The sequence below is a fragment of the Helianthus annuus genome, chromosome 16, assembly GCF_002127325.2.
Source record: "Helianthus annuus cultivar XRQ/B chromosome 16, HanXRQr2.0-SUNRISE, whole genome shotgun sequence".
NCBI classification, from domain to species: domain Eukaryota; kingdom Viridiplantae; phylum Streptophyta; class Magnoliopsida; order Asterales; family Asteraceae; genus Helianthus; species Helianthus annuus.
The window spans coordinates 183,320,239-183,338,440 of record NC_035448.2 but is presented as its reverse complement, the minus strand read 5'-3'; the positions used below and the strand labels follow the sequence as shown (position 1 = coordinate 183,338,440).

At 32.6% G+C, this 18,202-nt stretch overlaps 1 protein-coding gene across 1 annotated transcript; it reads right to left on the bottom strand.

Annotated features, from left to right (window-relative positions):
- Nucleotides 1-336: 336 nt before the first annotated feature.
- Nucleotides 337-9,447, bottom strand: LOC110918521 (myosin-1). The gene is made up of 22 exons (XM_022162815.2): nucleotides 9,235-9,447; nucleotides 8,412-9,153; nucleotides 7,280-7,381; nucleotides 7,057-7,200; nucleotides 6,806-6,956; nucleotides 6,672-6,699; nucleotides 5,819-5,984; nucleotides 5,669-5,732; nucleotides 5,475-5,573; nucleotides 5,285-5,388; nucleotides 5,061-5,199; nucleotides 4,479-4,597; nucleotides 4,152-4,394; nucleotides 3,983-4,060; nucleotides 3,640-3,798; nucleotides 3,345-3,551; nucleotides 3,047-3,252; nucleotides 1,945-2,080; nucleotides 1,748-1,877; nucleotides 1,510-1,656; nucleotides 1,341-1,408; nucleotides 337-1,243 (listed from the first exon to the last, which is right to left on the bottom strand). Exons 2-22 carry the CDS (start codon nucleotides 8,748-8,750, stop codon nucleotides 581-583), a joined length of 3,492 nt encoding a protein of 1,163 aa, XP_022018507.1. The 5' UTR covers nucleotides 8,751-9,153; nucleotides 9,235-9,447; the 3' UTR covers nucleotides 337-580.
- Between the last annotated feature and the right edge of the window lie 8,755 nt (nucleotides 9,448-18,202).

The following is an 18,202-nucleotide window of genomic DNA, read 5'->3' as shown; positions in this document are numbered from 1 at the left end:
AAATAACCCAACTAGATATATAAATCAATAATTCAAAATATTTAAACAAATAAACCAAACTACATTTATCTCAAACTCACTTAACTTTAACCAATTTAACTTTTTATCCATAATCCTCCTAACCAATTTAACTTTATCCATAATCCTCCAAATCAGAACTACCCCTTGACATTGGTGTTTCTTCTTCTTTTTTTTTATTTAAAGTCAATAGGACCAACAAAACCATGTGGCTATGTCTAAAACATTTCTATGGGCTATATCTATTCGTTGGCCCTGTAAGATCGATAGAATACATGATAAAACAAATGAAAAAAAATAACAATAAAACATGACATGTGAGGAGATCATGAAGTAATTTTAAAAAAAAAACATCTTCCATGCAAATGAAGAATGATTAATTTTTGCCGTTCGCTCACCAGACGCGATGCATCGACATGTTGATGATCATCAAACACCCAAATCCGCGACAAAATATAAGTTATAAGTATAAACAAGCCAAGAACCGCATTCGACATGCGACAGTTAAAACTTAAAACACTTGCTATACAACCATGTATTAAGTAAAAACACATAATAAAACTCAGTTAACCCGCGAGCTATTAAGCCTCCCCCACCATTTCTTTTTACCTTTCTCACCGTCACCATCTTCATGTCCAAGTTTGTTCAAAATTACCTTTGTCTCCCTCAACCTCGCGGTGTAATCTTTCTTCCACCCTTCAAACATCTGTTTCAACCTCCGAAGTTCATGATCCGGGTTCAAATTAGCCTCAACTTGACCCGACTTCACTTCCACCAAAAACTTCGCATCGTCTCCAAACACTTGACTTCTTTGTTCAAACTCTTCAGCTAATCGACTAATCACACTCAAACCCGCACTCATCGGTCTCACGTTCTCAACACCGTTTCTTCTACCGTTTGTTGCGGCATCCCAGCCAGGGTTAGTTTCGTCATTTGCTGTGTTGATTGATGCATCTGAATTTCTCTCGGAATCATCATATGAGAGACTCTTTTTGGCTATCGAAAGACTTGATTGTAACGATCGCATTTGTTTTTGCCATACTTCTTCCATTGATTTCATTTTAAGCTCGTATTCGGACCAACGGTTTTCGTATTGTTGGAGACGTTGGTGGAGAATATCATTTTCTTCTTCTTTTTCTCTTAAACCGGCTTCTGCTTTAAGGATTCTTCTTTGTAGTTCAGCAAGGTATGATGACTTTACTAGCACTTCATCTGACCCGTTACCCTGTTTGTAAAAAAAATGTTATTTAATCTCCTAAACGGTAGAGAATAGTGTGTTATTTAACACCATAACATGATCGATAAAAAAAATCCGAAATTACCTTTCCGGAACCGAATTGGAGTAGAGCAATGTCCCCTGAGCATCTCCTAACCAGCCAGCCACGAATAACTGGAAAGAGGTTTTTAATAAGACTAAATAAAAACTAAAAGTAAAATGACATGATTTGTTTAAATTGTCCATAAATCTATCTGCAGATGCTAAATTAGTACCAGCTTGTAACGTAATTGTCGCGCCATGAACATCTTCAAATCTTTTCTTGCTTATTTTGGCTTTAATATGTTTTTGTATATGCACAGCCGCCCTGTGTCTATGTACCAATATTGCAAACTCCTTTCTAGTTTTTTCACCACGAGCAACTGTAGATTTTTTTTTTTATAAATCTCCATATTTTTACATGAAATGATTAAATAATCAGTAATAGAAAATTAAAAAAAAAAAAAAACATACATGCTTGAAGGTTGAAAATTCCTCTTTTAAGCTCCTTCATATATTGACGAGCTTTGTGACCTCTAAAGCAGCTTTGAACACGTAATATACCGTTAAGTGTACGGTTTCGTGTATCCTCAAGCTTACCAATCTGAAAATGAATTTGGAAAAAGTTAATTGATTTGTAATGTAATAATTGAAATGTTTTTTTATCTAACCTGTCCGGTACGGAAGAACAATTTTGTGTAACCAATTTGATACATTTCGGGAAGAATGTCGAACTGGTGAAGAATTGCAACTGACACGCTTAGTGGATCTTGTGATGCAACATGTTCCAGCAGAAGAAAGCCATACCTGATGCAAGAAAGACATTGTATATAAATAAATATTATCTTTTAACTAATACTCTAAAGTGAAAATTAAATTATATTATATATACATACAATTTAACAACCTTCATGAATAGTGATTTATTTTCTTAAAGTATTTGTTTTAATTTTTAGTTTATGATTTTTCATTTAATTTACCTTTTTTATTTTCATTTAATTGAATTTTTTATAACTTGCCTTCATTAACTTAAAAAAATTCAAAATACGCAATTATGTTTAATATTTTTTACCAACATTCCCATATTAATCACACTGAATTTTATTGAAAATGGAAACCGTACCGACATTCATTTTTATGGTTTTCGATTTCAATAAACTAACACCGGTACCGAGCTATATCGAACATCGGTATCGGTACCATATTCATTTTTATGGTTTCCGGTTTAGATAATATTTTACTTATACAACTCCGTCTACGACGATAAAACCTAGACGAATACAGATACCGTGATGGACCGACCTAATATCATCCGACCAACATGGATACCGATACCGATACCAGTGTTTGTCTTTATGGTCTTCGATCGATATAAAACTCATGTTGATTGTTGTACCGAGTGCGTGCATCGTACCAGTAGTGTAACAAATCGAATCGATACCGACCGAATGACCGATAACTCGACGTGATAGCGCAGGAAATTGCACTTGTTATATAATAAAAGAACGGAATAACAGAGATCATATCAAATATACCCATTTTCAAATTATGACATTTTTACATTCCCGTGAAAATTGCATTGATATGAGAGTTTGTTGTGTAAGGAGAAATAGAAGGGTATCTTTGTCATTACTAAATCTTATTTAATGAAATGGGTAAATATGAAATTTAAAGTACTTTGGATGGGGTATACTTGATATTAATTTCTATGGTTGGGTAAATATGATATTATACAAGTTTTCAAGGGATATATATATATATATATATATATACCTTCTTGCAAATTTCTGATGGGACATTCGTGTTGGAAATCCAGATCTCGATATTCTAACAACTTCCAAAACACCACAGCATCTCAGCTGTTGTAACACAAGTCCTTGATGGTAAATTCCAGGAGACTGTGAATTATTAGGTTTAATGCAACGTATGAAATGAGGTGTCGTGCTTTCCAATCGTTGCATTAATTGGAACAGTTGGCCCTGAATAAGATGATATAGCATACATTAACCTTCAAAACATGTTACAAATTACCATCTCAAATTACAATAATAACCTTTAAAACGGATCATACCTTAAACTTTGTTACAACACTAAGCTTCTGGGAATCTGCTCCACCAGATTTATGTAACGGTCCAGGAACCGTTTTTTCAGATAACGAAAGCATATTTGAGGCAAAAGCTTGCGGGAGTTCACACGTGCAAGAAGATAAAAGTTGAATGGAATCTAAGTGTAATAAATCGCGATTTTTCTCCAGAAATCCACTTGTATCATATGTAACCTGAAATAGCGCAATTTATATTTATATTTATAAGTTATAGCACCAAATAATAAAATTGTGTTAAAGAAAAGTGTGTAAATGTACTTACTTCTCCGGCATAATGATGAACTGTAAATGCTTTTCCTCGTTCTCCTCTAAAACAAGAATTAGTTTTTAAATGTTGTTTTAGCTTTGTTGCAAATGTCATATCTGTGCCATTCGGGAATGTAGATTCTTCGTCTAATAAAGTCATTAGACCCAACGGTTTCTGTAAGAAACAACCATTAATTGTGTTATATAAAGTTACAAAAAAAAAAAAAAAAAAAAAAAAAAAAAAAAAAAAAACCCTCAAAATGCAGACTAAAAAAAAAGGAATTGCGGGCGGGATTTTAAATTTTGGAAAAAAAAAAAATAAATCCAGTAAAATATAGGTAACAAAATAGGCTGTAAACCTTTTCAAAAAGATTAAGACAGTCTTGATTGTCTTCAAACTCCACTTTTGCCCAGTCAATTCCATCTTGAATGTATTCCTAAAAAGAAAAACTGTTAATTTATATACCTACAAATAATAATCATTAATCAACAGTCACAAAGTTGATTAGTCAAAAGTAATGGCGGTACCTCTTGTTCTAGCTTGAATAAATGGCGATTAAAATGCTGCTGCAACCGTTCATTTGCATAATTAATGCAAAACTGCTCAAAGCTATTCACATCAAACGATTCAAACCCGTATATATCAAGAATGCTAATAGATCTTCCTGTTCGACGTTTGCCTACAGCAAGTGATTTGTTGATTTGTTCCACCAACCAATCAAACAAACAAGAATATATCGATTTAGCCAAAGCATCTCTTGTGTCAATTGCCTGCAATAATCAAGATTTAAAAATTAAAATCATCACAATAAAGTTAACCCCATAAACTGTTTGTAATATTAATCATTTATTTACCTGAGCTAGGGTTAGCTTTTGAACAATGATATCATTGCCAACTTTCATTTTTCGAGTAGATAAAGCAAGCTTTAGATCATCAGCCTCACAACCAATTAATTTAGCGACATTCAGCAGGGCTGTTATTGACATTGTATTATAAATTCAAATATATATGTATAGTTAATTAAAGAGTAAAATGCCATTTTCATCCCCGAGGTTTGGCCAGTTTTGCAACCTTCGTCCAAAGGTTTTTTTTGTATCTGGTCCAAAAGGTTTGAAATCTTGCCATTGTCATCCGACTCGTTAACTCCATCCATTTTTCTCTGTTAAGTCAGGGGTATTTTCGTACATAAAGTGAATAAGACCATATTGCCTTTAAAGTTAACAAAAAAGACAGAGGTACCCCTGACTTAACGGAGAAAAATGGATGGCGTTAACGAGCTGGATGAAAATGGCAAGATTTCAAACCTTTTGGATCCAGATGCAAAAAAAAAAAAACAAACCATTGGATGAAAGACGCAAAACTGGCCAAACCTCATGGAAGAAAATGGCATTTTACTCTTAATTAAATGTATAAATAATATAACAATAAAAACTTACCGTCATCAATAATGGGTTCAACATGGTTTTCATTATCGACAATAGAAAACGTCACATTTCCAAGCCACAATACGGCTGCAAGCATTGCAAAAGCATTTTCCTGATTCTCTTTGCTAACATGAACAGCATCCAGTGCTTCCTGAAAAAAATAAGAACTTTATAATGAATATCAATCTGTTATTTTTTTTTAATTTAAAAAAAAAGTGAAATGAGAGATATAGTACCACTACAACACGAAACTCTTCGGCATCATCGACCCCATTGATCGAGTAGCAAGTGCTTTGCTGCAAATATTTGTACTCACGCGCACTCTTCAAGTTTAATTTCTCTGTAACAAAGTAAACAGAAAGATAAATAGTGATTAATAGTTAATAGTTAATGTTATTTAAACTTTATAGGATTCAGAATTAGTACCCCTAAGAGATGGTGGAGCTCCGGCACAAAGCTGATAAAACGAATGATACGACCGTTCTCCGTCTGTGCATTGAACAACTCTTGACTTTTCAAGCAAAACTACAAAACGTTGAAAATAACAAGACACGATGTCAGTAAATAATAAAGAAATACTTTTGTTCAAAAAATAAAAAAGAATGCGATATCGATTTTACATGTCTGGATCTTGGCTCCCGATATTTTCCCAGTTTCACTGAAGTGAATTTCAATCAACTTTCCCTGATATCCATTTACGTTATCGTTAGAATACAGGAAACAGTAGCAAAATAGAAATTTGTGGTCCAATACATGAAGAGAGAACTTACAAAACGACTTGAATTGTTATTTCTTGATGTTTTTGCATTACCGAAGGCCTCTAAAATCGGATTCGTTTTCAGTATTTCGTATTCTATTCCGCTACCTCCTCCAAGAGCAGCCAAATATTGCATTGCTATCTTTGCGGTTTCGGTTTTCCCCGCTCCACTTTCACCACTGGACAATATATATATTCACAGCATGAGTGCAATAATATATGTGGTATTAAGCATAGGGCTGCAAATGAACCAAATGTTCAGCGAACAGTTTGTGAACCGTTCGGTGGGAAGTTCGTTTGTGTTCATTTGTTTATTAGACAAACGAACATGAACAAGAAATTCCGTTCGTTTAGTTGAATGATCAAAACATGAACAGAGGTTGCGTTCGTTCATTTATGTTTGTGAACGTTCGGTAACGTGTTCGTTTATGTTCAATTGTGTTCTATAGTTCATTAGTGTTTTTAGTTTTTATATTGTATTTAAGTACTTCAAAATGGCAAATAAAATATCGAATAAGTGTCGTGTATTATATATTTTGTTCATGAACGCTTCTTTGTTTTCGTTTGTTTCTGTTTGTGCTCATGAACATTAGTTTGTGCTCATGAACGTTCGCTTTTGTTTGTTTCCTAAAATTAACAAACAAACACAAACGAACACGAACAAGTTCATTTCTTTAACAAGCAAACACGAACATAAAATCTTGTTGGGTAACTGTTTATGAACCGTTCATGAACACACATATTCTGAGCAAACGAACAAGGTCTTGCTCGTGTTCCCTCGGTTCGTTTGCAGCCCTATTAATTTAAACATATGAGCATACACTGTTTTGCATAAACTGTTTTTCTAGAAAGATTCGTCAACTAACCTTATCACAATAGATTGGTTTACCTCATCTGCACGATAAAAAAGAGCAATAATTACATAATCAGATGATTCAGATGGCCAAAAGTGAGAAAAAAGACCTCCATAAAAGTATAAAAAGGAAACATTAAAAAAAACCTCTAATCATTTCCCGTATAGCTGTATCAGCAATAGCATATACGTGAGGATTGTCGATAGATTTACGCTTATAGGCTTCAATATAATCACTCCCATATAACGGGATTTTCTTGAAAGGATTGATGGCAACTAAAACCGGTCCTGCTTTGGACTGTAACAGATGATGAAAGGAATACAAGATTAACAAAGTATAACAAGTGTTAGAAACTTAAAATAATTGATAAACATTACAAATATTAGCAAATACTTACATAGATCATGTCTCTATCATATCTGTATTGAAGATTGTACAAGACTGACGGTTCGTTTAGATAACTTAGTTGCATAAGATCATCTACTCCATCAAGGATTTCGGGATTTGCAGGTAATAGGCTATCGGAGCTCACCTTTAATACCTAAAATGAGATATCAAATCATAAGTCGTGGTTATTCGAATCACCAATAAAAATAAGTAATGAAAATAAGTTCGCTTACTTTTTCTTCGGAAAATGATATCAGTGACTCGGATCCTGTAATAGATAGAATCTTGGCCAGTTCCCAGTTCCCGTCAGATGTTTGGAACCATGATTGAAGCTTCTGAATCACGTGTGTACATCAATGAAATAAAGATTAATATTAGCTCAAAAATCTACAATACGATGAACTTGTACTAATATTAATTTGTATAGAGTTTGAAGTAAACTTTCAACTCATTGAGTTAATGAAATTACGATCTTTTGCTGCCTACGAATAAGTTAGCTCGTTGAAATGCAATATCAGTTTGTATTTTCATTATCTATCTAGAAAACTGAATCTTTTCTAACTACGTAAGATTTGATAACTTTAATTCACTGTAAGTTAATTATAGGTGCCCACACAGAGGTAATATATGTTCTAAAAATTGGAGGAAAAAAAGCCTACATGAACGAAGCTATCACACAGAGGACATTTTCAGTTAAGAAGCCATTTTGGTCGCTTACAAACTAATTAATACAACTTTATGTGCATATGCATAAAAACAAACAGGCACAAAATCATCCAGTGATTCTTTTCTTTGATACACAGAAAGCGTCTCACTTACCATCATCTAAAATGTCATTTTAAATGTATGTGTAAAACTGTATTCAAATATATGCTTCAGACTTATATTAGTGTGATGATAGTATACTTGTGTGTCTTAAGTATATTAAAAAACAGAAACCAAAAAATAAGTGAGACATGCTTCAATGGATCTATATGATTAGAATGGAAAGTTCTGATTTTTCATTAATGCATTTATTTTTCTGTCTAACTTTATATCGATAACATGATTAGATTGAAAGTTCTGATTTTTTTACATGTAATTCTCAAATTATTTGTAGTATGTTCACTGATCAATTCAATAATACGTTATTACAAATTCTTGAATTGATCAAGTGAACATAGTACAAATAATCTGAGAACTACATGTAAAAAAAATCAGAACTTTCCAATCTAATCATGTTAAAGTTAGACAGATATATAAATGCATTAATGAAAAAGATCATTTTGCAATATATATCAAGAAATTCCAACTAATCGAACCATATTTCTGAACTCATTGTACATTCAAGCAACAAGAAAAGTGTAACTTGAATACCAGATTTACCTTTTTAGCAACATAAGAAGCCGTATCACCCCATTTCTTATTCCCCCACGAACCCAAAACAGATCCTTGAGCAGAAACCGACGGATTAACATCAGCATCATCATCATCATTAACATCATCCACAGAAGGTCTATCATTTAACAAAAAGCTCGACCCTTGACCATACGGCGAATCATCATCAACAACCCGATCCATATTACCATTCTCCGGTATACTAACCGAAACCGAAACCGAACTGTTCGCAGACTTCTCACCTGACGAACCCATAAACCTATAATCCACAGGCAATGACTTGATTGACTTAAATCTAGCAGCCGCTGCATCAGTCGCCGTCGCCATTATTTGACAAACCAGATCCTTCACTTTATCAGTTTATCTCAACAAAAAACAGAAGTATATCTGTATATCCAACCAGCTCAGTTCTCAATTAACTAAGATCACAAAAAGGTGATAGCTCATCTGCCCCGAAAAGCAACAATCATTAACCAACAAAGGTCCTACTGAACTTACTTGTTAATGGAGGGGACCCTAACTTAACAATCTCACAACAGTGCACTCCTTCGTTCCTTACGGATTAATCGCCCGACAATTTCAGCATCAAATCCATATCAACACCAAAAAGTTCCACAAATAATACTCCACTTCACACCAAAAACATCACCTCTTGCCAAACCTCTTCCACTTTATCTAACCTAACCGGCTAAATTACCTCAAATTCACACTAAATTAACCACAAATTCACCTTCAAACACGAAATTAAACACAAATTATCGATTCAACAGCTACTGAAACTGAATGTAACCCTAGAAATCATCAAAATTACCTCATTTCAACAGATCTGTGGTCTGAATTCAACACAAATAGTTAACGAACAGAGAATTGAACTTCCGAAACAATAAATTAGCAGATTTGTGAACATAAACCCTAGTATATGAATAAGATGACCTGGTCCAAAGTCACATGGAGAGAGAGACGACGCCGTTTTGCTTTACTGCTTTTTCTTCTTCTTTCTCTCTCTAAACACACATTATTGTCCAGAAAAGCGTTATATACATAGATACATATATACATATACGTATAGTTTTATAAGCAGACCAGAAATACTTAACTTACACACATTTTACAACTTTTTATCCACAAAGTACAAGTTTCCATACGATATGTTTCTGGTTATAGTAATATCCGCTCTGGAAAAAGGTTTTAAAGTTTTAAAAAGATTTAAAAGACATAAATTCTTCCAGATCTGGATCAACTAAGTACCAAGAAACATACAAGTCGTAAAGCGTGGGTTACATGCGGATTGAGCTATTAATCTGTGTGGAGAAATTTGTGATCTGGAAACATGATGCGTGTGTGGGGCCGTTACAACCTCCATATGTTTTCTCTATTTTTCCCCACCAACCAAATTTGAAATTTTAATATTTCTGGTTTGCCGGCGGTGGAAAATTTTTAAAAAAAAAATTTTTTTTTTTTGAAATTTTAATATTCTGGTTTGCGGGCGGTGGAAATTTTTTTAAAACTTTTTTTATTTTTTTCTTTTTTGTTTTTGTTTTTTGTGTTTAATTTTTGTGGATTTTATTTTGGGGGAGATATTGGAGAGGCATGTGGCTGCATTGAATACATATATTGTTCGTGGAGTACGTTTATGTAACGGTAGTCGTTACGATTTTATTGTAATAAATATTGAAATGTTACACCTAGTATTTATTGTTGTGAGTTTTATTGGAATTTAAAGGGAAGATAGCAATAGAGTGAATGTTCTTCAACCACTACTTTATTAATGTTTGAAAATTGGAAATTCCAAAGATGGTTTTCATAATTTATTACTTTGTATGTATGGATTAGGTGGTGTTATAACTTATAAGCATAGATATAATTGAGTAAACAATGACCAAGTTTTGTATGTATGGATTAGGTGGTGTTATAACTTATAAGCATAAATATAATTGAGTAAACAATGACCAAGTTAAATATTCTAGAGGGAGTTAAAATAGAGGTGTATAAATCGGTTTTTTTTTTTAAATCGGTTTCGGTTATTAACTGAGCTGGTTTTTTCATCCAAAACGAAAACTGGTTTTTTCTATAACCGGTTTCGGTTACTAACCGGTTTTTCAAGTCCAAAACAATAACCGGTGTAACCGGTTGGGATCGGTTTTAACCGGTTTTTGCCAAAAAAACGGTTTTTAACCGGTTTTAACAGGTTTTTTTAAAACCGGTTTCGGTTGTTAACCGGTTTTTCAGATCAAGAATCCTAACCGGTCTACAACCGGCGGTTCGTTTCGGTTGTAAAACCGGTAATAAAAAAACCGGTTAAAAAAAACCGGTTTCGGTTCTAAAACCGGTTTTTTTGTACACCTCTAGAGTTAAGTGCTATTTTCGTCCCTATAGTTTGTCCAATTATACAAGTTCAGACAAAATTTTAAATTTGTACTATTTCCATCCCTGACATTCTTGAAACATGTCAGTTCCGTCCCAAAAAAGCATGAGTTAACTGTTATTTTCGCCACTGTGGTTTGTCCAATTATTCGATTTAGTCTTAATTTTTTGGATGTAACTGACATGTTTCAAGAATATTAGGGAGGAAAATGATACAAATTTAAAATTTGGCCTAAATTGACATAATTTGACAAACCAAAAACCAAAATGGCAGCAATAGAGAAGTGTTTTCTTATAATAAATTTGGTTGAAAAGTCAACTTATAATAAATTTTATGTAGAAAATATTGTTTTATTTAATCTATGAATTAAATCGTCGGAAGTCGAAAATCAAATAACTAAGTTATTGTGATTGAATCAAAACATGACTTTTATTAAACATAATAATAAGAAAATTACATAAGAATGAGTTATTGTGATTGAATACAAACATGACTTTTATTAAACATGTTAAGAAAATTACATAATAATAATAGGAGGTAAATGGGCAACATATTGCGCCGCAACCCGATTTTGAATAGTAAATCTAACTCTATTGAAAATAAAACGTTGGTTCCTCGGCGTCGAGAAATTGTTGTGCACGACCTTCTGCACTCTGTCCAGGAAACCGACAGCTTTAGAAGCAAGGGAACCGAAAATATCAAAGGTAAAGGGAATGAAGACATGTTGGTTCTCAGCACAAGTTTTTTTATTCTTAGCAACTTTCAATTTGGAACATAACAGAGTTAAATTCAAATCGGATATCTGAAAACGAAGGACGAATAAGTGAGCTTTGATAACTATACTAATTTCAAAATCTAAAGCCGGGTGCCTGAAATCCAACAAGATGTAATATGAAGTTGTATCGTGTTTGGAAATTTCCAAAGCCACTAAGGCCATTGGATATACTTTAATTTAGCTGAACTGCACCTAAGTGACACATCAAATTTTTTTCTCATTTCACGTTGTCTCACTCTAAGGAAATGGTTTAACATGTTAACACATAACTCATTTAATGCCTTTTAACATTGAGTTTTTGTCTAAAAAAGAAAAAAATAATAATTAATTCAATATGTTAACATTGGGTTAACATGTTAACACATAACTCATTTAATGCAGTTTAACACAAGGAGTGAGCGGTTTGCAATGTTAGTTAACATGTCATGTCATTGTTAATACTCTAGATGTTAGAGTACATCTCATGGCCTAATAAATTGAAAGTTCATAGAAGTAAGCATTTAATTAATTTAAATATTAATTAAATAAATACTAAATACTTTTACTAAGTAATATTTTTAGGCATATGGGGTTAGTGGAAGGTTCAAATGAGAAGAAAATTTTTGTAAGAATAAAAAGAATAAGTTTTAAACCAATAGAAATGCTTCATTTACTTCATTTAATATGTGTATTCAATGTTATGGAAAAGGGCATATAGGTAAATCTATAATTGTAATTAATTAGCTAACTAATTAAACTTGTAACTAATTTTTAAATATACTCTTTCAAAATAAAATAACTTATGGTGAAGGACAATTTTCGACATGTGTAGGATAATTTTCAGTATATGTAGGATAAATTTTGATGTGTGTATGGTAAATTCTTGTAAGTGTAAGATATATATAGGTTAAATTTTGAAATGTGTAGGATAAAATGTTTTTTCGTTTTATTAATGAGAGATAACATAATTAATTGCATAAGTTATAAACTATTTGATATTTTACCATTATGTCCTTTCTTATTTTTCTTCTCACATTAAATTTCTTCTCAAATGAACATTCCCCTATGGGGTTATACCTTATGCTTTATGAGTTTTTCAAAAAAAAAAAAAAAAAAAAAAAAAAAAAAAAAAAAAAAACTTGACTTTTTACTTTTAACCCAAAGGTTTGTACCTTTTGTAATTTTAACCCCACATAATTTGTTTTTTTTATTTTAACCTAAAACTTTTCACTATTTGCAATTTAACCTCACAAACTTTTTACTTTCAACTTTTGTCCCCTATACTTTTAATCTTTCATAAATTTCTATTTTACGTTTCGTTCTAAATTGTTCGGGTTTATACGGCGCAACGAATGTGTGTGATTCAACGTTTTTATATTTCGTTCAAAATTTTGCGAGTTAACATGGTGCAACGTACATGTGTGGTTCAACGTTTTTACGTCTATTTTTTCCTGTTTGATAGGTTTGTCGCAACGCGCAGGTCCCAGGTCGAGTCAATGTTGGTGTTCGTTGGCAGTGGTGTGACATTGGTACTTTTTAGCATGGTTTTACGCCAGTGGCGAATCCAAGAAATTTTTCCAGGAGGTTCATTTTGGTAGAATCTCACTAATTTTCCCAAATCATACAAGGTTTCCACTATATTTTACTATTTTTTTCCAAACCGAGAGGGTTCCTGGAGGAACCCCCACTTGATCCGCCACTGTTTTACGCCCGCCACAAAGCGCGGATGCTTAATTCTAGTTTGTGATTATAATATAAGGAAGGCATATTTCACATGAAGTTGTTTCAAATGGTCAAATTAGTCGTGAAAGTATGTTTCCTCTATTTGGGCTAAAATGGCAAACTCTACATAATGTTCCAAAACACCTTTCATGGTCTTAACAAACACTACTTACAAACAAAGCCAAGACTTTTTTTTCTAGATGATTGGTTCAAAACAACGTCAATATTCCAAAATAATTATACTCGGTGCTTTGAACATATACATAAACTACAACTAATATTTTGAGTAAACATGACACCTACATATTTTGTTAGATAAAGATACTCCTTATAGAAGTATGGGTCGATTAATGCAATGAGTTGCATGTCAACCTTTAAAACTTTTTTTCACATTTATAAATGGCAACATTTCCAAATACTAGACTCTTGTAGAACCCTCCCAAAAGTTCAATTATTTTAGTTAGAAAGGAGAAAAAAGTGTGTGGGATCAACTTGCAACATTCATTCAAATTCATTGTATATTTTTGTAAGTGGTAATCCATATCTTTCTAGAAATAAGAACTTAGAGACACTAGCTAAAGTGAAATTATGTATTGGTGAAGTATAATATATTAATATTATGGAGAGAAACTCATAAATTATGTTTTATACCTATTTCGATACAATACGATGAAGAACAACTTGCGGTTGTCGACCGGTTAGTAGATGTAAAGTTGGATTTGTTAACAACCATAAACCATATTATATGTTTGATGGTGTATATCCAAATGGATGGGGGGTATGGTGCTTGGCTCCACACCATATAGCCTAACTGCTTAAGTTATGTCTTCAACTATGTCTTTGACTAATTTGAATAGTTGTCTAGGTTGATCAGCTAATTGGAGAGCCACCTTTTACTTAGAGTTTGCATTACATACTAAAATATATCTTATGCAAGTCAAAGGTGACGAAGCACAATCGGTAACGTTGACAAAGGTACTACGACTAACCTAGAATGTCATGAAGACACGATTAAAGTCTTTTACAAGTGATCCCTAAAAAACATGCAAGCCACATATCTTGTCCTAACGTATGTATTATGACTTGTTTGTCGTCATTGATTCTATTTCGCCAATCAATTGGCCTAACAATATTACATGAACACAAAAAGAGTAAATCTTGAACAAAATTATCAATGTTTATAAAGTTTTAGATAACAACTATGGGAATCTTACACTATCAACCACTAAAGTTATATGAGATATAAAGTTGCAGCCGGTTAATATGCATAATCATTTTGAAAAGGGGGGACAAATTCAAGATCTCGTAAATGACAATATTTGGTTGGAAGCCAAAAGAGTCAAGTAGGTGCAAGTGAACAATCAAAAGTCAAGTTGTTGATGTAGGTATATATATGGTGATATAAACATGATCTAACTCAAGGTGGATGAATCATATTGTTGTATGAAAATTTGGTCTATTTGTTGGTAGTTGGATTAAGTGTCAAACATTCAGGTGACTGAAACATTTATTTTGTATAATAGAGGTTAAGTTTTGCTTTAACATTTAGCTCTATTTAATGTTAATGTTACATGTGATGGAGCAATTGGATCGATCACCTCACAAACTTTATACACACGAAAAGAAAAACGACGAGTCTTGTTTAACTAAAATCAAAACCACACACTAAAAACTTAACAGTTAATCTTACGCAACATACGGTCATGTTTATGATGTTATGCTTATATTGTTTTTTGAACTTGAAATTATAGGGTAAAATTTATGTTGTCATGTTTATTTATACAACTGGTCAATGTTTTTTGGTGTTTTTGTTGGACAATCAACAACCAAGATGAACAAAGTTCCTGCCAAATAAAATAAATTGGAAAATGATCTCAGAATTGAAATATGTACGGTCTCCATTAATATTTAGATGATAAGTTTGTAGCATTTATACTTAATAATATATTTGAATTATGTGAAATGCTAACTAAAAAAGTAACATGTTCTATTTTAAAAGTCTAAAGAATGTTATGTACTTCTCCTAGACATGAACATGAGGTATTGACGTTACGAGTAGCTTGATATTTATCAATAGGGGTAACTTAATATTTTCTAACTTTAAAGTTTAAAATTTTTCAAACTCTAAAGCGTAGTTCTAGATATAGGTTTTTGTTGACGTTAGGCCGAACCACGACTATCCGAAAGGAAATGTGAACTAGATTACCAAACCGAAGGACTACTTCGGAGGACGAATGTGTCGGAAGGATAGAGAAAGATCATTGTTTGGCAGATAGACAAACATACCGAATGCCGAACCGCTTGGGCAAGAAGATGAAAGTACAAAATCTAACAACCTGACACCAATACGAGTTTGTTATGCATTTAATGCTACCTAACTGACAAATTGGCAGAGCAAACAGTAGATAGTGTCGGGAAGATACCATACATATTTAACGAACACCAGAAGATCTCACATTCTCCAAAGATAGTTATAAAACCTTTAGAAGGGAAGCGGCAAGCAGAAGACAGAAGTCACACATTAGGATCTGGATGGAGGTCCAGGTATTGATGATTGTCGTAAGGGTCAATAAAAAACCTAATTAAACTACGTAGATAGCGTAAGTAGGGTATCGTATCCACGGGGAATTTGTGGTTAGCGTTAAAGAAATTAATTAAAACTAAATTATCTAAATTGGGGGTTTGTTTGTAGATTTAAAAGAAAACAGAATTTGTCACGAAAAGTGTTATCAATATTAGAAGAAGTAACCTCCACCCGGAATCCCGAATACCCGTTTTAATATAAAAATCCGCCTGATTCAAAACACCACATAGACATGGCCTTGGGATTAATGGTTTTGAATAATTGTTAAGGATAGTTTTTAATATTCACCATTCAACTTAACAACCCGTTTAATTGTATCAACTACCCACCAAATTACCAACCCGCTAACAACGCAAGTATGTTGCCAATACGCTTGATAAAACGACAAATAATTCAAACACAATCAACGTTTATCAATAAACCAACACAAGTAGTCAAGATATACTAGTTACAAGAATCAGAAAAAAACGAATAATTAAGTCAAACCGCGTAAATGTTCATCCGGACAGAAGTCACCGAAAGATTTAGCCGCTCATAGTAGTCTTCACAGCATCGGTTGTCATCCCGCGTTGATCAAACATCCTTGAACAGCTTTGAGATGTGAAAAATGATGAAAAAAATTAATGTTCAATGTTGTCCTCTAGTCGATGTGATCGACGGCTGCAAATTGGATTTTGTGAGTTCCTCTTGAATCATAAATCACAATATATCCTCCCAGAAAAAATATCCCTTTAGTGGCTTGTTAGCTAAACCACTTGGGCCAACGTTGATGCCAAACCCAATGATGCCACTTTGAATTTATTTTAATCCAACCATAGCCTGTATCTCTATCAAATAATTCAAGGCTCCTGTACTTAGAAAAAAATGGAACCATTTAACAATTGAATTAGTAGTTTTATCAATATAGGGATGGATCATAAGAAAACTAGTTTAAATGAGAAAATAAAAAAACTAACTAAAAAAGCCCAAAAAACATACCAATTTTTTTTTTTAATTTCTATAAAAAAATCGCAGGTTTTTATACCTGGAAAAAAAATTTCAAAAAAAAAAAAAAAATAAATTTTTTTTTGTTGTATTGCACATGTGCACTATTACGGATATAGTGCACATGTGTAGTACACATATAATCACATATATTGCACATGTGCAATACAACAATTTTTTTTTTTTTTGAAATTTTTTTATCTATAAAAACTAGCGATTTTTTGTTAAAAAAATTGGTATGTTTTTTTTAGCTTTTTTCAGGTTTTTTTAGTTAATTTTTTCTAGTTTTCTCATTTATATGCAGTTTTCTCATGATCCCTCCCTATCAATATATTAATTACAATAACAATCTATATATATTAATAAATTAGATGATTTGGGCCATGTGTCTTTGAATGGTGGAACCATTTTGCTTATGTGGCATCCTATGGTTGAGGAGATGGTGATTTTGGGTGGGAAGACACAATATTAGATGGTTTGAGAATTGGACACGGGATCTGAATTATAATCGGGTCAAAGTTATTGGATCTTATATATCATCTTTTCCAAACAACAATTGTTCACAACCTCACTTTTTTCAAACCCTAGATCCATTTTTCTCTAATTTGGTTCTTCCTTCTTCACTGATCGAGCATAGGTATGTTAATTTTCTTTTCTGTCTTTGATTTTTCTTTGTTATTTTAAACACAATCTATCTCTTTCTTAAACCCTAGATATCATCTATCAATCATCGCCGCATTTTCTTCTTAAATCACCATATACCAGGTTCGTTCTTGCAAATGAGGTCTTATTTTTTCGCCATTAAATTTTCTTTTGATGTTATTTGTAATACAATCGATACAAACTTGGCTGAATCATTTGAATCGTCCATCAATTTGAGCAGATTCATGTTGTATCATTCATATTTTCCTTTAATTAGGGCTTTTTTCTATCATTAGAGTTTTTATTGATATTTAACTTACCTGATCCATACAATTTTTTTATGTTTGAATTGTCCAGCGATTTGTCGGAAAATTCGAAATTCTAACGATTCAGTAACCAGGTTTGCGATTTTGTGTAGTATTTTGGTTTTTTATAATATTCATTTTATGTATGTTCTTCAGATCTTCTACGTTACAAATAGACTGTTGACCAGCATGTAAAAATATTTTGAAAATTTTATAAAATTAGGGCACATCACTAGAATATGGCATGAAAAAGAAGTTATGTCAATGAATATTTCTAAACGAATGTAGCTTACTATTCTTGGGTTGGTTTTTCTAAAGAGATAGAAGTTGAGTTTTGTTTATTTATCTTGGTTTTTTTTTTCTGTTCATGCTCTTTCTATTTTTTGGGACTGATTTTGTTGTTCAACTTTTCAAGTTGCCATT